The sequence below is a fragment of the Heteronotia binoei genome, chromosome 21, assembly GCF_032191835.1.
Source record: "Heteronotia binoei isolate CCM8104 ecotype False Entrance Well chromosome 21, APGP_CSIRO_Hbin_v1, whole genome shotgun sequence".
Classification (NCBI taxonomy): domain Eukaryota; kingdom Metazoa; phylum Chordata; class Lepidosauria; order Squamata; family Gekkonidae; genus Heteronotia; species Heteronotia binoei.
Window position 1 is genome coordinate 27,266,751 of NC_083243.1, and position 21,470 is coordinate 27,288,220.

A 21,470-nucleotide genomic window follows, 5' to 3' on the forward strand; every position below is an offset into this window, starting at 1 on the left:
TTTTAGTAATTTGGAGACAGCTGGGATGTGAGAAGAGGCTGCTACTGCAGCTCAAAGGGCTTGGGAGGAGTCACTGAAGACGAAACCGAGGCACTGGCCTGTGTTGGTTCATTACTTTCCAAATGTTTCTGAAAGTTCTGTTGTTGTTTTTCAAGCAAACTAAAGGAATCAGAAGTAAAAAATCGGGAACTCCTGGAGGAAGTTGAAGCTTTAAAGAAGAAGTTGGAGGAAAAATACAGGACTGATGCAGGTAAAAATCCTGAGGACGTGTAATTTAAAATAAGCATTTTATTTTTTTTTTAATTTGAATACAGTTGTGTGTGTTTTCCTTTCTCAGGTCTCAAACTTCCAGACTTCCAAGATTCCATTTTTGAGTACTTCAATACCTCGCCTCTTGCTCATGATCTGACTTTCAGAGTGAGTATTCATGTGTGAATTTTTTTTATTTTTTTTTAGAGGAAATAGCTCTAAGAAAATGCAGAGCGAATTGGGATGGGGCAAGCGGGCATGAAGCATACCAGAGAAACAGATTGGTCCCATCCCAAGCACTGTGCTTGTGTACAGTCTTAACAGAATCATCAGTTTCTCATGAGGGCCCATCGTAAAATGTTGGGAGGATGCAAGCCAAGCATCTAAGCAGGCGTGCCCTTAAAACCCAAAGGCAATGGCTTCTGGGGTTATTCGGAAGCATTTTCTGCTCCAGTGAGGTGAAGGAATGGCCCGACCGGCGATTTGTTTTTTAGAAAGTGTTGGTTTGGGAAAGAAACAGGCTGGTGCAAGGAAACCTGTAAATAGCTGCCACATTTGAGGGATCACTGTCCTGAAGCATCATATTAGTTGGTGGTGCCATTTTTATTTTTAAACAAGCAGGAAACCAAAGAGGGGGAAACAAGAGGGGGAAATCACAAATTAAGTTTTCACCATAGTTACGTTAAATAGGCATAACTTTTCACATTCTGTGGTCCTTTCCCGCTGCTGAAGTTTTTAAAGTTTTCTTCCACATCCTCCTCCTTATTTCACCCAACGCCAAATTAATTTCCTGCCAAGGTTAAGTAAAGGGAGAGCTCTCGAGTGCTCATTCTTCTGGCCTGACATCCTTGCTGTGCGCATATCTGGAGGCAGGTAGCTTTCCATCCTGTACCATATTACACAGTTCCTCCATACATTGGGAAGAAAGAAGGCCACAGCACTCCCCAGAAAGAAGGCACTGCAGTGTCCCACAGACAGAAGAGGTAGTAAAGCTCAGGTAGTAAAGGCTTTGACTGACAGGGAGCTTGCCTGCAGTTTTTGGATGAGTTGGCTGTAAGATCAGCAGCTAGACTTTGCAAAAGGAGCGCAACAGGAAATCAACCCCCTTGGACCCTTGAGTGCTGATGTTGCTTCCCAAACATACACTTGGTGGTGCTGGGAAATGCTGAGAAGTCGCAACGTGAAGGCAAGAGACATTCAGAGGTGGTTTTCCATTGCCTACCTCTGTGTAGCAACCCTGGACTTCCTTGGTGGCCCCCCATGCAAAAATTGACCATGGTTAATCCTGCTTACCCAGTTTGGTATAGTGGTTAGAGTGAGGGATTCTAATCTGGAGAATCAGGTTTGATCCCACACTTGTTCATAAGCATTCCGCTGGGTGACCTTGGGTCAGTCACATTTCTCTCAGAACTGTTCTCTCAAAAGCACTTCTTTCAGAGCTCTCTGAGCCCCACCTACCTTACAGGGTGCCTTTTGTGGGGAGAGGATGGGGAGGTGGTTTTAAGCCTCTCTGAGTGAAGGGTAAGGTATAAATCCAGCCCTTCTTCCTCTTCCTCCTCTTCTCGTCTCCTTCTTTTCCCTCTTCCTCCTCTTGCTGCTGACAAGATTGAGTCACTTTGGGGCATCCAGATCAGCATTTAGGAAGCTGGAAAGCTAAACACACTCTCCAGTACTTAATGTAGCCCTGACTCTGGGTGGCTCAGGCTCTATCTCGGAAGCTAAGCAGGGTCAGCCCTGGCTACTACTTGGATGGGAGACCACCAAGGAAGTCCAGAGTAGCTACGTAGAGGCAAGCAATGGCAAGCCACTTTTCTTCGTCTCTTTTCTTCATCTCTTCTGGGTTGCCTTAAGGCAGCTGTAACGTGATGGCACTTTCCACCCCCACTTAATGTATCGGAGTAGCATCACTCTGAACATAACACTTGAAATGAGAAGTCATCCATTGGTTGGAAAAGGAAGAGGAATAAACCAGGCAATCTGTAAATCTACCTGCCACTTTGCTAGAGGAAAGTGCCTCAGACAAGAAAGGTATCCAGCAGCTCATATCCCCCCCACACACATGCATGTGCAAGTATGGACTTGCATTCTGGCTCGGAGAAGACCAGAAAGGGCAGGAGTCTTGTACTGCTTCTTTCCTTATCCCAAAGCCCAGCACAGGTATCACAGAAATCCCTGCTTCTGCTGCTGCCCACATGTGCTGACGGGCTCAGGGAGGGGAAGGGGATGGGGATTTTCTTTCACAACATGAAGAACAGGTGAGATGAGAAACAGAGGAAGCGGATCCTCCGGTCCTTGCCTTACTCAAACCAGTGCAGGCGTGAAGACTCTGCTTTACCCTCGAATCCGATGTTTGGCCAGAAGTCTTGGTAGAGGGGAAGGAATTAGTGCCAAGCACAAACAGAAGCTTGGCTAGTAAGCAAGCCAACGTTCGCAGATCCCTGGGATATGATATCTCAAACTGAACATATGAAAGGGAGAGAAATACAGCCTCACTGCATCAGGCCCGTGGGTACATCTAATCCAGCCTTCATCAGTGGCCATTCAGATTTATGCCTAGGAGCGTAGGAGGAGAGGCCACAAGCAGGACAAAACGTAATAGCCTCAACCAGTTGTTTTTCCATCAGTAATTGCACTGGTTATATATGACCTCCCCCCTTCTCCCCTCCCCCCCCCAAAAGCCTTGAGGCTTCAACTGAGCAATTAGGATAAATTGCTATTACTTTATATTTGAGCTGAGTCATGACACACATCCTCTCTTGATTTTAAGAAATCCTAGCTGCCAGTGAGTGGGCTGCTTTGCAAATAACTCCCACCTTCCCCGAGGAAACTGTGGCATGCCAAAACTCAGAATTAGTCATGCCGCATTAAGCCCTCTCGGTTCTCATTGATTTGGGGGCTTGTTTTATGAAATATTAGAGCGACCAGGGTAAAGAGGAAATCATATATGCCAATACTATATGCAGAGGTTCATTTTTCATGTTGCCTATACCTGTGAAAAATTGGTACGCGGGAAGCATTTCTTTTTGATACCACCACCCCCCTTCCCGGAGCGGGGGCTGTCCTTATTTCATTTTCATGCTGCTTGCTTGTTGCCAAAGAAAAAAAAAAGATAAATTGGCTGGCGAGGCTTTGAATGAATAACGCAAAAGCTTGCGCTGCCTTGTTGGTCATAGATGTGGGTGCCGGCTTATTGCCGTTGCAGGAAGATGTGCTGTACACTCTTCTCCACCCACTCTTTGGAGGGGGAGGGGCAGATAGAATAGAAGGAGAATAAACATCAGCTGCTGCCGAATCTTAGGTGTTATCTGCAGCTTGAAGTAGAAAAAACCTTTGCTGCATTGGAGTTAAAAGTTTTACAAGGTGAGACTAATAGATTTGGAAGGGGGAAGATCTGCAAGAGGTATGCATCTTGCATGTGTGGTTCTCTTTTAGCTTCCTTTTTCATTTGGCCCTGTAGCAGCTGTTGGAGACAACTCGTTGTTGTTTCCGTACTGCAGATGGAAAAACGAGGCTTGAGTGATAATAACTCTCTTCCCCCCCACACACACACACACAGCCAGTGCCCTTCAGCTGGGCTTGCGCTAAGAGCTGGGGGTCAAAGTTCCTGTTTCCGTTGGTACCAAACCGACTGGATTTGGCAGCCAAAGATTGCCCTGGGGGTGGAGACCAATTAGGAAGGTTTAATTTGTTTAATACATGCAAAAAAAATGTGAGAGCGTCAGGAAAGCATATCGCATCCCAAAAAACTTCCACCAAATGCTTGCTTTATCTCAATAGTTTGCTTTATTGTCCCTTCTTCTGACGGCATGTTGTGTTGGATGATAAGTGATCATATTTATCCTCTCGTATCTATCACAACTAAGGACTCTGTTTCCTCCTCGTCTACATCTTCTCTGCTAGCCTTTTGGGAAGAAGTAAGTGCATGCCTAAAGCTTTGCTTCCCTAATAGGGTTGCCAGGTCCCCCCCCCCCCCGGCCACTGCCTGGGGATGGGGGGGTAGGGTTGCCAGATTCAGGATGGGCTATTCCTGGAAATTTGGGGATGGAGCCCGGGGAGGACAGGGAACTCAGTGGGATACAGCACCGTAGACCCTCCAAAGCATCCATTTTCTCCAGGGGAATTGATCTCTGTAGTCTGGAGATGTGCACTGGAATTCCAGGGGATCTCCAGTTCCCACCTGGAGGCTGGCATCCCTACTCCCTAATCTGTGACCCTTATGTGCAAAATTGCCACCCTAAACTAGTAGCCTTTTTGAAAAAGCTTTCCTTATATGTGTACGGGTTTTTTTTATAGCGCAGATTAACCAACTGAGTAGAACTAGCTTCATTTCCTTTTTCTTTTTAAAGCCCTCTTGTAGACCGAACATTGAATGATGCCGCGAGGGGGGAGGGGTCTGATGGCGAGCGTTAATTTTATTTGTTATTAATTTATTTAGAGGATTTGTATGCCACCTCTCCAGAACCTGCCTGAAGGCCATAAAAACAAAGCAAGCCGATAAAACAACCAGAGCAAGTATTTTAATACAACATGCTGTCAGGATCTGCCATGCTTTGGTCAGGCCTGCAAATTGAGCCCGGAAGAAGTGGTCAAACTGCTGCCAATTTAGTTTTAACAGCGGCTGCAATCCTAAGAACACTTTCCTGGAAATAAGCGTCATTGAATATAGTGGGGCTTACTTCCAAGTAGGCCTGCTCTGATTTCTCATCAAAACCTTGCCCTGCCCCTTCCATTTGTGAGCTGGTATCCTGCCTTCTAGGGATTAATTGAATTGTGTGTACATGGACACTAAATCTAGTGCTGTTTGAATGGCTCACCTTTGAAAGCCTATGGTTTTCTGGAACCAGTGTTGAAACAAGTTTGCTCTGAAATGGTACAAAAGCCTGATAGAAACCAAACCACTTTTAAAAAAAAAGCCTTTATTAATAATTGTCCAGCATAAAGCCAAACCTCATCAAAGCCCTCTTGTAGACTGAACACTGTACGATGCTCCGATTCTTGAAATGAGTTCTTCATCAAATAAAGAAATTAGAAAGAAGATGATGTTGGATTTATACCCCACCCTTTACTCTGAATCTCAGAGTCTCACAGAGCGGCTTACAATCTCCTTTACCTTCCTCCCCCATAACAGTCACCTTGTGGGTAGGTGGGGCTGAGAGAGCTCTCCCAGAAGCTGCCCTTTCAAGGACAGCTCTGTTATAGCTATGGCTGACCCAAGGCCATTCCAGCAGCTGCAAGTGGAGGAGTGGGGAATCAAACCCGGTTCTCCCAGATAAGAGTCCATGCACTTAACCACTACACCAAACTGGCTCTAGTAGCCCATGGGCCACCTATATGACTTTATGCAAAAGTAATCTTATTAGCTGTGCAAAGCTGAATTTGATGTTTTACAGCTCAGCTGTGTTGTCCATAGTGTCCCCTCCAGATTGCTTCTCCTCTGGTTTGAGAGCTTTTAACTATGCTCTTCCTTAACAGAATACCATGTAAGCTTTTGTCTTAGTGAAGTTCCTTACTGATGGCGTTCTCTTGTAGCAGGTACCAGCAGGACTGGAAGCTTTAGTTTGGTCACTCGAAGAAAGCTGTGATTGATTAATTGCTGGGGCCCAGTTCCAGTCAGCAAGGGCACATTTTGAATCAGTGCTGTTGAATCAGCCATGTTAGCAAAATTTTAGCAAAAGAAAAACAAAAGTCCAGTGGCATAGTATTTTATTTCAGTATGAAATTTCACCAGTCGCAGTTTCTTCACATAGATACGTAAAGGGAAAATTGTGCTAGGAATTCTTATGGGGATGACTGGGGGAGCCAAGGCGGTATAAATTACACCCCTGAAAGTCAATATACTAACAAAGGGGGTGGGACATAAGAACATAAGAGAAGCCATGTTAGATCAGGCCAATGGCCCATCCAGTCCAACATTCTGTGTCACACAGCGGCCACACACACACACACACACACTGTGGCTAATAGCCACTGGTGGACCTCTGCTCCATATTTATATCTAACCCCCTCTTGAAGGTGGCTATGCTTGTGGCCACCACCACCTCCTGTGGCAGTGAATTCCTTCAAAGGGAATTTATAGCATGTAAGTTATACAGGACAACAACAAAAAATAAATACTACAGGTCATCTTGGTTTAAATGGAGACTGGATTTCCTTACCAATGCAGTCTCTAATAGTTTGACCAGAAGCGTTTTTCAAGAATTTTAATTGGCTGCTCTTAAAGTGTTTTCTCAGACTAATATCAGTTAATGTTCACTTAAGCTAATTGCTTACATGTTTGAATCTCTGGCCTCTTTAAAAGAACCCATGCTGGATCAGGCCAATGGCCGTCTAGTCCAACCCTGTGTTACACAACGACCAAACCTCTCATCATTCAAAACAGTTTTAATTCTGGGCACAAGGTTTTAATTCTGGGCATGCGCATGCCAAAGCTTATACCCAGCATTAAACTTTGTTGGTCTTAAAGGCACCAGTGGACTCAAACTGTGTTCTGTTGCTTCAGACCAACACAACTCTCATCATCCAGTCTGTGCAACTGCTAATTCTGTTGCTGCACAGTGGGATTTATACCTAACCTTTCTACATCAGCTCCTTGCTTTTCCTCTTTCCTTGAGAATTTACACTTGAAAGACTTGTGGAGTGATTTACACCGAGCCTTGCCTCCCTCCCGCCGAAGATAATTTTCTCTGTAAGAATTCCCAGAATGATTTCCCCTTCCCACATCCGTCTGAAGAAGTGAGTTGTGACTCACAAAGCACATGTGGAAATAAATCTATAGTAGCATTTAAGGTGCCGTTGGATTTTTGTTTGAATTTTAAGGGCATGCATCTTGATCTTTTTTTTTTTTTTTAGTTTGTTTTGGATGTGATATGTGGTTTTTAACAGAGAGAAAATATTAAAGACCCTCTTCTAATGATGAACGAGCCCCGTGGTGCAGAGTGGTGAAGCTGCAGTACTGCAGTCGGAGCCCTCTGCTCACGACCTGAGTTCGATCCCAGCGGAAGCTGATTCAGGTAGCTGGCTCCAGGTTGACTCAGCCTTCCATCCTTCCGAGGTTGGTCAAATGAGTACCCAGCTTGCTGGGGGGAAAGTGTAGATGACTGGGGAAGGCAATGGCAAACTACCCTGTAAAAAGTCTGCCGTGAAAATGTCATGATGCGACATCACCCCAGAGTCGAAAATGACTAGTGCTTTCACAGGGGACTACCTTTGCCTTTCCCCCCCTAATGATGAAGGTTTCTTGGTTAAAACAATTTTATTGGTAACATATGGTAATAAATCTATTTCTTACATCTTTAAAAACTTCTTTTATCTACCCCATATATTACTTTCTATTCACCCCTTCCCCCGTTACTTGACCCCCGCTGGTGTTATTTACTTAAAATGCAAATATTTAAAGGTACTCTTAACTATTAAAACAAACATTTATATTCTTCTTCTTTTTAAAATGTAATCATTATCAAAAATTGTCCAATGTCCTTTTATTTTCCACTCTTTTTCTACATATCTTCTAAACTTTTCCCACTCCGTCTTAAAAACTTCTAAATCATAATCTCTTAATATTCTTGTTAATTTGTCAATTTCACTCCATGTCATAACTTTTATAATCCAATCCCATTTCTCTGGTATTTTTTCTTGCTTCCACAACTGCGCATATAATGTCCTAGCAGCTGAAAGCAAATACCAAATTACAGTTCTATCTTCTTTTGGAAATTTTTCCATTTGTAATCCCAATAGAAAAGTCTCTGCAACTTTCTTAAATTCATATCCCAAGATCTTAAAAATTTCTTGCTGAATCATCTGCCAATACTTTTTTGCTCTTTCACAAGTCCACCACATATGGTAGAAAGAACCTTCATGTTTTTTACATTTCCAACATCTGTCTGGCATCTTATTGTTCATATTTGCCAATTTTTTAGGAGTCATATACCATCTATACATCATTTTGAAACAGTTCTCTTTAATACTATGACACGTCGAGAGCTTCATAGAATTCTTCCACAAATATTCCCAAGTTTCCATCTGTATTTCTTTATTTACATTAATTGCCTATTTAATCATTTGAGATTTCACTACTTCATCCTCCGTAGACCATTTCAAAAGTAATTTATATATTTTTGCAATTAATTTTTCATTATCTCCAAGCAGAACTTTTCCCATTTCTGTTTGTTTTTTTCGTATTCCTTCAGTTTTGATATCGTTATCCACCAAGCTCTTTATTTGTTGCATTTGGAACCAATCATATTTATTATTCAACTCTTCAGCAGTTTTCAATTTTATTTTGCCACTTTGTATTTTTAATAATTGATTATATGACAACCACTTTTCTTCACCTATCTCAGCCGTTATTTTTATTACATCAGCTGGCACTATCCATCCTAATGATGGTTTCATTTGTGTAAGGCATTCTTACAAATCACTTCCTCTGTTGCCCTCAAAGGCACTGATGAGGCTTAAAAAAAAGGTAAAGGTAGTCCCCTGTGCAAGCACCAGTTGTTTCCGACTCTGGGGTGACGTTACTTTCACAACATTTTCACGGCAGACTTTTTTCGGGGTGGTTTGCCATTGTCTTCCTCAGTCATATACACTCCCCCCCCCCCCAGCAAGCTGGGTACTCATTTGACCAACCTCGGAAGAATGGAAGGCTGAGTCAACCTCGAGCTGGCTACCTGAAAACCCAGCTTCCACCAGGATCGAATTCAGGTCGTGAGCAGAGCTTAGGACTGCAGTACTGCAGCTTTACCGCTCTGCGCCACAGGGCTCTTAATGAGGCTTTGATGATGCACAGATATGTTTAAGATTAATAGTAATTTACTAAATCATTTCAGTCAGTTGGTATACCCGGTAAATGTACACCATTATTAGTAGCCTTTTTACATCAGTAGCCTTTTTTTGAGGGGGTGTGGAATAAAGTGAGCTCTATCAAGGGACATATAACTGTGGAAACTCCACACTCAGCTCCCTAGGAGGTTATCTCTTAGAATAAATGGTCCCTAATTAGTAGTAATTCCAAACGAATTAAACAGAAAAAGTTATTAGGAAGACAGAAGCCCCTTCTTAATCCTCCCCAGTTAAAAGAAAAATCCCCATTTATCTCAGGATGAACAACAGAAATTTAAAGAGAGTTTTTACGGTCTTTCTGCTTCCGTTTTGAGATGCACCGAGGACTCTGCGTGCTTGGAGAGAGCTATTGATGCTTTAGATAGCCATTGCAGTTGGCTGCAAAGTGTCAAAAGACCAAAAAAATTTGTACACAAGGTGCAGTGGTGAAGAGACACGTGATAGACCTGAGAAGTGTCAGGTCACGGATGAGTGATTGGAATCAGAGTCAGACTTATATCAGGGGAACTCACCTTCAAAAAAAAGTGTTTCTTCCCTCAGCTCTGCAATGGAGGAAAAAGAGCTTCCTGTTCCCTTCCCATCCCACTTTGTGCAGCAGAAAGGGTTCACCATGTATCCTTCCATGTGCCCTCTGCATCCTTTTCATTGGCAAAAGTGTGGTAAGAGGGAAACTAGAAGCTCCTTCTCCCTGCTGCAGCACTCCCTCACAACACTGAACAGATAAGTGCTGTTGAAGGTGAGCTCCCAAGGAGGAAGGCTTTTTTTGTAGCAGGAACTCATTTGCATATTAGGCCACACAACCCTGATGTACCCAATCCTCCTGGAGGTTACAGTAGACTCTATACTGAGAGCCATGGAAGCTCTTGGAGGATTGGCTACATCAGGGGTGGGTGGCCTAATATGCAAAGGAGTTCCTGCTATTGAAGAAGAAGACTGCAGATTTATACCCCGCCCTTCTCTCTGAACCAGAGGCTCAGAGTGGCTTACAATCTCCTATATCTTCTCCCCCCTGTGAGGTGGGTGGGGCTGAGAGGGCTCTCACAGCAGCTGCCCTTTCAAGGACAACCTCTGCCAGAGCTATGGCTGACCCAAGGCCATTCCAGCAGCTGCAAGTGGAGGAGTGGGGAATCAAACCCGGTTCTCCCAGATAAGAGTCCACACACTTAACCACTACACCAAACTGGCTCTATAAAAAAAGCCCTGGTATTGGAGTCCAGTTGTGCACTCATGACCCAGCACATTTCAGCATATCCTATGGTCACACCATCAGAGACACAATCCAGGAAATCCTTGGGTTGAAGCTCACTTCTGCCTAAACTGGCCACACTCTCTTAGCTCCAGCCCCCATCTGTCCTGACTGACTTCTTGCCTTAGGGACTACAGGATAATGTTTGTGAAGCATTTCAGGTGCCACAGAAATGCTAAGTAATGTTATTTTATTGTAACCGACAGAGAAGACCTCTGTTGCAGCATGTCTGCTTTGTAAGACATTTCTTTCTCTAACAGCATATCACTGCAGGCCAGCTCTGCTTACATCAGCTTAGATATAGGCAGGGATCCGTTTGTGCAAGAGGGGGGGTAGTTTCTGCTGACTCCCCCCCCCTTCTTTCCGCTGTAGTTTCCTGCATCGCATCCTGTACCTCTTTTTAGTGTCCCCTGACTCCCTGGGAGTGCCTTTTCATGGGATGCAACAGACTGCAGCTTGGAGGGCTGTGGCTCAGTGGTAGAGCATCTGCTCAGCACACAGAAGGTCCCAGGTTCAATCCTTGACATCTACAGGTGAAAGGATCAGACAGCAGGTGACAGGGATGGAATTCTAGCAGGAGCTCCTTTGCATATTAGGCTGCACCCCCCTGATGTAGCCAATCCTCCAAGAGCTTACACTGCACTTTTTTGTAAGCCCTTGGAGGATTGGCTACATCAGGGGGGTGCAGCCTAATATGCAAAGGAGCTCCTGCTAGAATTCCACCCCTGGTAGGTGATGTGGAAGACCTCTCTACCAGAGACCCTGGGGAGCCACTGTTAGTCTTAGGAGATGACGCTGACTTTGATGGATCAGTGGCAGCTTCAGCAGAAGGCAGCTTCATGTCACCTGTCAAGGTTGAGGCTGTTCCTTGGGTACAAGGCCCGTATATCTCCTAGTTTCAAACTGTCTGTAACTACATTCATTTCTAGAAACCTGTTTCTCTGAGACACCAGAAAAAGGCACTCCTAAATGTCTGTAGCTCTATGCGTACTAATACCTACATAGTTGCCACATAATTTGAATCAAAGCTCACAAAGGTACTGAATAGTATGTTGCTTTTGTATAACTAAATTACGTAACATAGTTCTAATTCTTAACTCATAAGCAATTGTTTTAGATAAGTAAAATCATTCCAATTGTTACAACATTTTGATTTTTTTTATTTAAAAAAACCCTCAATGGGACGGATAACTCCAAACTACAGCATTTGTAAATGTCATCTTTTTAAAGTTGACCTTCAAAAAATCTAATGAATTATTAGTATATTCTCAGTGGCCTAAGACATCTTATCTAAACTCTGGACATATATCAGAGACTCCTTAGAAGGCCTTTAATAAAAAGAAACGAAAGGAATGCTCTGGAAGTGCAGCATATTAGCGCAACTCCCCCCCCCACACACACACCACACACACACACACACCAAACCCCCCCAAAATGAGTTACATTTCTGACAATCTCAGCAATTGTGTGGTAGACCTGGCTTCATTTTTGTCTGCACCTACAAAAACTTGGGAGTGACCTTCACAGCAGGCCCATAGCTAACCAGGGCCCCCCGGGGCCTGACCCCCTGACAGCTTGGGGGCGCTTCACCCCCTGACTGCCCCTGTCCCTCCCACACGATTTAAATTGTTTGGGGGGGGGACCCAGGACCAGCTGCTGTGCCTGCCTTGCCATTTGAAGAGTCCAAATTGCGTGGGAGGGGCAACAGGAGCAGTCACCAGCCCCCTGCATGATTTAAAAGGCTCCCCTCCCCCCCCCCTGGTTCCTAGCTACAGGGCTGCTTCAAAGGGTCTTTAGAGGCCAAGGACTGAGGGCTTTAACTTGCTCACAGAAAGGCCCGGGCTTGTCACCATTTTTTGGTGAGGTTCCCACCCCAAACAGTAGCCAGCTTCACTTATACAGTTTCACTGTTGCTCAGAAGCTTGACTTTTAGAGCGTAGGTGTTAACTGGCTCAATATTACGGAATTCGCAAGCGCTTTCTGAACAGGAAGGGCCGTTTTGCCTCAGGTCCACTTATTCTTGCTCTATGACTTGAGATCCGTTATCGGAAGCTAATTTTCATCCTCTCCCCCACCCGGCTCTGTCCACAGACGAATTCTCTGAGTGAGCCGGAAATGCAAGGACCCAAGGCGGAGGTTTCTTCTTCAACCTCTCTTGTGACTGCTGAGCAGCAGCAAGAAGTAAGTCATCATCAGCGTTTCTTTTACTATCTCGAGTCAACCCCTCGGGGGAGCCCTTTGTGTATAATTGTGTGTTACAGCAACCACAACTCCATAAAAAAGAGGCCCCGTCTGCACCCAAGCGCGTTCCTTTGTAGGTGCTTGTCAGCATTTTGGTGTTTCTGCTTTCTTGCGAATGTTTCTGGTTTGCTGCCCCTTTCCCATGTCTTGTGGCCCTTCGCTTCCTCGCTGCCCACCTTCTGCTGCTTGCTTTAGAGTGCAGGCTTTCCTATGAGCCTTTCTGATTTGCAGCCCGGCTTCTAGCAAATAGCGAGCAACGCTGCATCTCGCAGCAGATCCACCTCTTGCTGCTAACCTTCTAAAAGAATTCTCCACCAACACCGCTGGACCAAATGTAGCTCTGATTCGAGAAGTTCTCGAAAGCCCTTGCTCAACTGTAGTTTTTTGCAATTCAGGAACCAATTCGGCTTCAGAGGATGCCTGCTGCTCCCTCCCCCACCATTCAGTCCATTTCTCTAGCTGTACCAAAGGTAGGGGGGCCTTCATGACTTGTTTTGCTTAGTAGTGGGAGGCTGGCGGGGGGCGGGGAGGGGGAGAAACATAGAAACGGCTGTCGCTCATACACAATCCATGCGTACGCTTGTTGTGTTGGTGTTGGTGTGGTAACTGGGGTTGGACTAGATGACCCTGGAGGTTCCTTCCAGCTCTATGATTCTGTGACCAGGACTATGTGAAGAGGGGTTGTGACCCACAAAGTTGCACACAGCCTGCTTTCTGATTTTGATGTCCCACTTGGGATGGCTGTGGGAACCAAGGGACTGTCAATCACCCGGCAGGCCACAATGCACGACGGACAGTCTGTGTTTGTCTGGAAGCCCTACCCCCCCACGCCCCTTTCCCTTCCAGGATCCCATGAATTGGGGTCTTGTAGAGTCGCCCGCCACAAGTTCTTCACCAGCTTGTGGCAGGCTCTCAGAGAACCCTTGCCCTGTGCCTTCCGATTTACCTTTTTGAGTTTCTGTTTTCAGCCCAAAGCACATCAGCTCAGCATCAGGTCCTTCTCAAGCCCTACCCAGTGCAGCCATTGCACCTCCCTCATGGTGGGATTGATCCGACAGGGCTACGCTTGCGATGGTAAGTTGGTTTTCAGTCTCCAAAACGTCCCTCAATTTATTCCTCCTTTTTAAAAAATAATGTAACTTTTTAATATTTTATTATAGCAGCTGCTTGAAAAGAAAGCATGCACTTGAACTCCCTGTGTGCATGAGCTTTTGTGCACATGAGGATCTTTTCTATGTTGGTAGGCTTTGAGTGGCAGCAGGAACATCATTGTCAAATACATACGTTTGCTTTTGGGTTTCAAGCCATTCTATTCCAGAGCATGAGCGGAATCTCCTGTTTCATCACCGAAAGGCAGGGTCCAAGGGGGAATTGAAATTGATCAAAACTACTACCAGTTCTCTTCCCTGGCTCTAGATTTGACAGTCGGCCTGTTTCCAGTTAGTTCGCATCATGCAACACAAAGTTTGCTTTCGTGTGCAGAAGTGCCAGGTTGATAATCACAGGACTCTGTTCTAATAAGAGAAGCCGTGTTGGATCAGGCCAATGGCCCATCCAATGCAATCTGTGTCACACAGTGGCCAAAAAAACTCAGGTGCCATCAGGAGGTCCACCAGTGGGGCCAGGACACTAGAAGTCCTCCCACTGTTCCTCCACCTCCAAGCACCGAGAATACAGAGCATCACTGCCCCAGACAGAGTTCCATCAATACGCTGTGGCTAATAACCCCTGATGGACCTCTGCTCCATATGTTCCATAATGATTGCTGTCATGTCCACCACCCTACTAAATGCATTGTTTATTGCTGTGCCTTCTATGCAGGCACACATGGGACTGCATGGTTGCAGGCCAGCCATGGTGAAGAGCTCCCAAACTTCTCTGGAAAAGTTTCTGGGCTCTAGAATGCTCCCCTCCCCCCCCACTGTCTATAGAGGTCCCTTTTCCTGCCCAAAGGGTCACATGACAGAGGTGGGGCAAGCACTCCTTCCCTCAGTTCCCTTTGCTGCCATGAGGAGACCATGCAGCATACATGGGGCTGGTAGGAGAGAGGTTCTGTGTTTGACAGTCACACAGGAGGAGTCTCAGGAGTGTCACCAGTGTCATAGAAAGAAGGGAGCCACCCAGGAGCTAATAACAGATTTCTTACATGTTTGCAAGGAAGGGCACCTGGCCTTTGTTCTAGAATCTAAGCTAAAAAAACTCTATGAAAATTAGATGTGTCTCCAGTCTCAATCCAGAAAAAAAAGTGCCAAAAGGTTCCAAACGTTTGGGCAACCCTGAAATGTTAGGATACTTGCGTTGGCATTCATTTGGAATTGGGAGGGCTTCTTTTGAAACCAAACAGTTGCTGTTTTTGAACAGGGGCCCCCAAGTGAGTTTGTCATGACCAGTATCTCTTCCCTCCGCCCCCCCCCCCCCCACACAAATACCCATTCTGAGCACAATAAGCCCCCATCCTTCTCCTCTGCTTTGAATAGCGATGAGAGCGAATGTGGAGGCTTGTTGCTCAATCACATTTTAGCTTCAGAGGCGAGCACTGGGTGTGGTTCAACACCTTGTTGAAGGGCTTCTAGACCCTCTTGTGAACCTCCTGATGGCATTTGGGTTTTGGGGGGTTTTTTGGCCACTGTGTGACTCAGAGTGTTGGACTGGATGGGCCATTGGCCTGATCCAACATGGCTTCTCTTACGTTGCATGCAGAAGCTCCCAGGTTCAGTCGCTGTTAGCTTCAGTTGGCAGGTGCTGCAAAACAACCCCTCTGCCCTGAAACTCCTTTTAGAGTCAAACTAGAGAAGACTGACCTTGATAGACTAACTCGGTAGAAGGCAGTTTCATAATAATAATAATGAGAAGAGGAGAAGGAGGAAGGGTTTTTACACCCTGCTTTTCTGTACCCTAAGGTACAGTACTGTTTTGGGAGGGATGGTGGCTCAGTGGTAGAGCATCTGTTTGGTAAGCAAAGGTCCCAGGTTCAATCCCCGGCATCTCCCAGCAAAAAAGGGTGCAAGCAAGTAAGTGTGAAAAACCTCAGCTGGAGACCCTGGAGAGCCGCTGCCAGTCTGAGTAGACAATACTGACTTTGATGGACCGAGGGTCTGATGCACAGTATGGCAGCTTCATATGTTCATATGAGGATTCTCAAAGCAGCTTACAAGCATCTTTCCCCACAACAGGCAGCTTGTGAAGTAGGCAGGGCTGAGAGAGTCCTGAGACAACAGGGACTGGCCAGAAGTCACCCAGCAGGCTTTGTGTGGAAGAGAAGTAGGGATTCAAACCTGGTTTTCCAGATTAGATTCTGCTGCTCTTAACCAGTACACCACACCTGCACTCATGTGTTCATGTGACTCTCAAACTGAGCAAGCCTGAAAGGGTGGCCTGTGGCCCTTCCCAGCCCCACCTGGAAGAGCATGTGGGGATTTTTCTCTGAAAGCCCTTTTGGGTTTCAGAGGTACCCCAGGCCAAGTGATATCAGACACGAGACCTTATTCTCATTCCATTTCTGAGTGGCAAACTTAAGTTTAGGCCCAGCCGTAAGGCTTAGCCAGAATGCATTGATATCTGTTCCAAAATTATAATAATACAATACTTAGCACATTTCAGCGTTCAAAGATCAATCGCCCTCATTACAACAGCTCTGTAAGGAAGGCCAGTATGATTACTGCTGCATTGAAGGGGTGTGTGTGGGGGAGGGATTGAGGTTGAGAGAGCTGCTTACCTATAGGCTGTTTTATAAATCCATGGCAGAGGCGAGATTTGAATTAGGAACCTTCCTGGATTACAGGCTCATTTTTCTCAACTACTGAGCTGGACGGTCTTTTTGAAAAATGCGTTCTGTAAGAAAATTAAAATTTAAAAACAAACTGAACTTGATTTAAAAATAAGCCATCCAATACGTGGAATATGGTATCTGATATAAACGGTGTAAAAAAGCTCTTGTAGTCTGTATACCATTTTGCCATGATAATAGGAATTCCTGCCTATCCTACCTTTAGACAAACACCTATAGAGAAGCTTTTAAAGGGCTTCCTTGTTCAAGTTATTGGTCAAAATGGTCCCTGGTAGCTGCTGTTTAGAACACCAGCAGTGCAATCCTGTGCAGAGATGCTCCATTTTAAAACCCCATGTGTGCCCCAGAGAGCCTTGCGCTCTGCGGACCATTATCTGCTTGTTATCCCTGTCCCAAAGGACATTTGCTTAGCTTCAACCAGGGCCAGGGCTTTTTCTGCCTGGGCGAATGTGCTCCTGACAGAGGTCAGGGTCAATGTTGCCTCTAAGCTGCAGAGTCTTGTGAGCAAAAATTCTACTTTGTGAGCTGCTGTGAGTATTAAAGTCGTGAGCTACTGGCATTAAAATTGCAAGCCGCTGCTTAAATTATTGTGCTCTAGGGTCATCCTTCCTGAGCTAAGACAAAAATGTGTGAGCTGGAGGTTAAAACTCTGTGAGCTCGCTCACACTAACTCAACTTAGAGGGAACACTGGTCAGGGTCCTGTGAGACCTACCACAGTTTTGCAAGGCCTGCAAAGTGGAGCTGTTCCTCCAGGCCTTCAGTTGAGGCGGCAGACATCCACCAGTTGTCCTCTGTGTTGCAGTCTTTTAACATTATGCTGCCACTAACAAGATCTTTATGCCTAGTTGTTTCCATCTATTAGGATTCCTGAGCGTGTAATCTGTTGTAATGCCTAACTTTTACTGTTTTAACTGTTTTTATTGCTCTGGTATTTGTTTCTTTTCTAGTTTTAATGATGGTATAATTTACTGTTGTGACCTGCCCTGAGCCCACTTGCAGGAAAGGTGGGATCTAAATCAAAATAAATGAATTTATTTCTGTGGCCTCAGAATAGAGCAGGGGTCCCCAACCTTTCTGAGCCTACAGGCACCTTTAATAATAATAATAATAATAAATTTTATTTATATCCCGCCCTCCCCGCCGGGGCAGGCTCAGGGCGGCTTACAAAAACATGATGTGATATCATGATATAACAATACAGGTAAAATCAATTCACAGTATAAATACAAATACAAATATAAATATAAATTAATGTTAAAAAGCTAAAACAATACAATGGTGCTACAGTCTCTATTTTTCCAGGCAGCGTAATATTCAGTCTGGTCACGTCTTGAAGGCTTCTTGGAAGAGGGCAGTTTTGCAGGCCCTGCGGAACTGATTGAGGTCCCGCAGGGCCCGCAGCTGATTCCACCACTGGGGCGCTTTTATAGAGAAGGCCAGCTCCCTAGTTGTTTTAAGTTTGGCCTCCTTAGGCCCAGGGATTTCCAAAAGATTTTGCGAACTGGAATGCAGTGCTCTCTGGGGAACATATGGAGAGAGGCGGTCCCTGAGGTAGGCGGGTCCTTGGCCATATAGGGCTTTATAGGTGATAACAGCACCTTGTAACGAACCCGGTATACAATTGGCAGCCAGTGCAGCTCCCGCAGCCTAGGCCACACGTGTTCCCACTGGGGTAGTCCCACTAGCAGCCTGGCTGCTGCATTCTGCACTTTGGAATTTAGGGAGGGGATGGTGAGCATCACCCCAAAATGGCTCCCACAGGAGGTGGAGCCGGACTCAAAATGGCTGCCACACAAGGCAGAGCCAAAGGGAATATCTCACATGCCATAGTTCCTGGGGGCAATGGACCATTCACTGACTAAGGAAATCCCAGGTGCTTACAAACCCCAGTGGATCCTCTAGTGGCTGCCTGTTACAGCAAACCCTTTCATTTGAATGAAACCAACCTATAACAAGCCCTGCTTTACAGTGGCCCCATCTACTTTCTGAAAAGCTCAGCAGGCACCAAAGGAAGTAACATTGGGTGCCATGAAACCCACCACATTGGGGAACTCTGGGCTAGAGTCACTTTGCATAGGATTGCATTGTAAGCTCCTGGATATGCAAGCTCCGTTGGTTGTTTTCCTGCCCATATTGTGGGTTGTTTTGTTTGTTGTTAACATTAAGCCTTTTAGAAAACCAGAAAACAGCCTATGGGCACCTTAAACATTTGAGTGCCACAGGACTCTGACAGGAGAAAAAGAAACAACAAACATCCCATCAGCAATTTTGGTCATGTAATTTTAGAAGCAATGAGATTTCTCATTGTTTTTCCAGCATTGCCACTTGTGCAATTTTAATTCCGGACATGGAAAGCAAAGTGCGCTTGAGTGATTCTCTGCTCATGTAGGTTCTCAGTTCTTCTCTGATCTGTCAGTTAGGTTTTTTGTAACAGCAGACAGCTTTGACAAATGCACCTTTTCTTATTCAGTGTGCTCATTCGCCTGCCATGTTTCCTGTAAGGACAGCGCACCCCAGGTCTGCCCTATCCCTCCGGAGCAAGCCAAGAGACCCCTTGGAGTGGACGTTCAGAGAGGAATAGGGACGGCTTACAAAGGCTATGTCAAAGTAAGTCACTAATGCCCTGACGGAAAGACTGGCTTCTCACCTATGGAACGTCTTGTGATGATGGCATGATTTGTCAACCTCTGCATTGACGGTCGGCAGTTGATTTTGATTGTGGTGACCCTCCCGTTCTTTAATAATCCAGCTCAGTGCTGTATCAAATTATGACACTTGAAAACATTGAGTGCACGAATAAGGAAAATGTAACAGCTTCAGAACCTTCCTTGCTGATTTCGTGTCACAAACTTATTCTATAGCTTTGATGTGGTTTAGAATTTATTATTTGACACTGTTAACCTCTGTCATTAGCCGCTCTAAGTACTTTTTTACAAGGGCAAGTTATAAATATTGTAAATGAATAAATATTCAGAATGGACTCTTCTTAAATGCTTTGTTTTTAAGCCTCTGTTCACAAATCCTCACTCAGCAAGAAATAGAACATTAGTGTTCATTGAGCAAACCGTCAAGGTATTGGAAACACAGCAATGTCTACTGAATTGATGGATGCAATAGACTGTTTGGGTCCTGTGGCTTTCTGGAATGTACATCTTAACAGTGATACATGCTCATTATTTATTTACTTCATTCATCACCTGCCTGAGTGAGACTCAAGGCAGCTTACAAAATAAAATGTTACGTTTAAAAGTCCATGTAAAGCATCCCGTGAACAGAGCTAGATGGCTAGGATTGCAGAATTAGAAAAGGCCACAAAACAGGAAACTGTCCATGGTGTGGCCCACCATGAACCAGTGGCTGGCAGAGAGCCACATTCACAGTGACCATCAGCCAGAAGAGCTACACGACGGCTACGTTTTCCTGTGCGCCAGCCCACCAAACGCACATACAATAAAATACAAATCTATTAATATTAAATGTATCACTATAGCCTCTGAGCAGTGTTTCCCATTTGCAGGGTTGTGACCCAGTACCGGGCCACGGAAGCCTCACTGCCAGGTCACAAGGAAAGCCAAAGTTAGCCCCGCCCCCAGCAAAGCTAGCCCTGCCCCATCTCTGTGTTGTGCAGAGAGGAGCTGGGCTGCCTCTCCTTCCTTCTCCCCCACTCCCAGTGTTTGAGAGAAAAGCTGGTATCCATTGGCACTTTAGACCCATGAAGTGTTCTTCAAGGTATAAGCTTTCATGTGCCTTGCAGTATGTTCTTTTGGGGAGATTTCCCTGGGAGGTCTGGGCAGCAAAGCAGGGTGTGTGTGTTTTTTTCAGCTGGGAGGGGCAGGGAGTAGGCATTCCAGTAAATGGTTTTTTTACCAAATTACCCCTGGGGAGAATTTTTGCTGGTTGGGGTCATCTGATGGTGTGGAAGGCTTTCTTTTTTCTTTGGCCGCCCCCTTCTTTCTTTCCCTGAAAGTAATGCTCTGTATTCTTGGTGCTGGCGGGGGGGGAGCAGCCATGGGGGGGCTTCTAGTGCCCTGGCCCCACTGGTGGACATTCTAGTGCTTTTTGGGCATTGTATGAGGGAATTTTGGACTGGATAGTCCACTGGTCTGATCCAACATGGCTCCTCTTATGTTTATGTTCTTTCTTTCCATGTCTTTCTTTTCCTTTTCTTTCCTTCCATTTCATTCTTTCCCTTTCTCTTTCTTTTTTTCCTTCCATTTTTGCTGGATGAAACTTTTCTGTTCATCATACTGTTGTTGCAGACATAGGAGCTCTGCCAATGAAAAATTGGCACTCCCAGTTGTAGCCAGGTGGCCTTCTATGAGATATCTGTGTGAGTGAGTGAGAGTAAGAAGTGTGGAGCAGAAAGAGATTATTGGCGATCACTGCGGTATATCTCAACAGCACTGGAAGAGATGGTACTATGAACTGGTCCTGCTTTTAACAGCTGTCGGACACCAAAATTAAACTCCTCCTGTAGATATTAAAAAGGATGAAAGTAGTTCACTGGCTAAGTATCTGCACAGCAGGTTGCTTTTAAAGGCATGGGAAACACAGCCAGTAAAAGCTGCAAGCCGCTCATAAATATCCTTTGTGGGATAACTGCAGAAAAGCTTGTATGAACTTCATATAACTTGAAATTATTAATTGCAGTACAATTCTCTGCTACCTTTCACAGCAATTTCCCAATGTTTCAACCAAAGAAAAGTATGAAAAATAGCTGTCAAAAGATTTTCTTGCAACCAAGCAAGCTTGGTTGTAGCTTGAGACATGGTTCCAATAGTGGCAGCTGAAGGCTACTAAATGTGTCAGCATATTTTGAGGTAGAGCGGCTGCCAGGGCCCAGTGTGGGTGGTACACAGTGCTGGCATTCCTGATGGCAAGGGCAACAGCACTCCCAACTGGCCAGTGCTGTTGGGGAAGGGATATGTAGATGGTGCAGGCAATTGAATATGGGCATTAGGAGTGCTTGCAAACTGGAGAAGAATACACAAACAGATAGGTGCATGCAGATGTGGGGGTGAAAAGAAAGGACCACCCACTTTCTACCCCCATTTTGACTCAGCATGAGTTTCAGAGATTTTTTTCTGAAAACAAATTGACTTCCGAAG

At 45.2% G+C, this 21,470-nt stretch overlaps 1 protein-coding gene across 7 annotated transcripts in view; it reads left to right on the top strand.

Moving 5' to 3' along the window:
- Positions 1-21,470, top strand: part of CDC42BPB (CDC42 binding protein kinase beta) — a 181,788-nt gene that overhangs the window by 115,680 nt on the left and 44,638 nt on the right. For 2 of the 7 annotated variants that reach the window (XM_060263091.1, XM_060263092.1), the window contains exons 20-26: positions 156-250; positions 338-417; positions 4,113-4,163; positions 12,425-12,514; positions 12,970-13,044; positions 13,543-13,648; positions 18,833-18,969. In XM_060263091.1, the coding sequence (XP_060119074.1) occupies positions 156-250; positions 338-417; positions 4,113-4,163; positions 12,425-12,514; positions 12,970-13,044; positions 13,543-13,648; positions 18,833-18,969 (634 nt within the window). The remainder of the gene's footprint in view (positions 1-155; positions 251-337; positions 418-4,112; positions 4,164-12,424; positions 12,515-12,969; positions 13,045-13,542; positions 13,649-18,832; positions 18,970-21,470) is intronic. The other 5 variants (XM_060263093.1, XM_060263094.1, XM_060263096.1 and 2 more) reach the window with 3 other exon arrangements.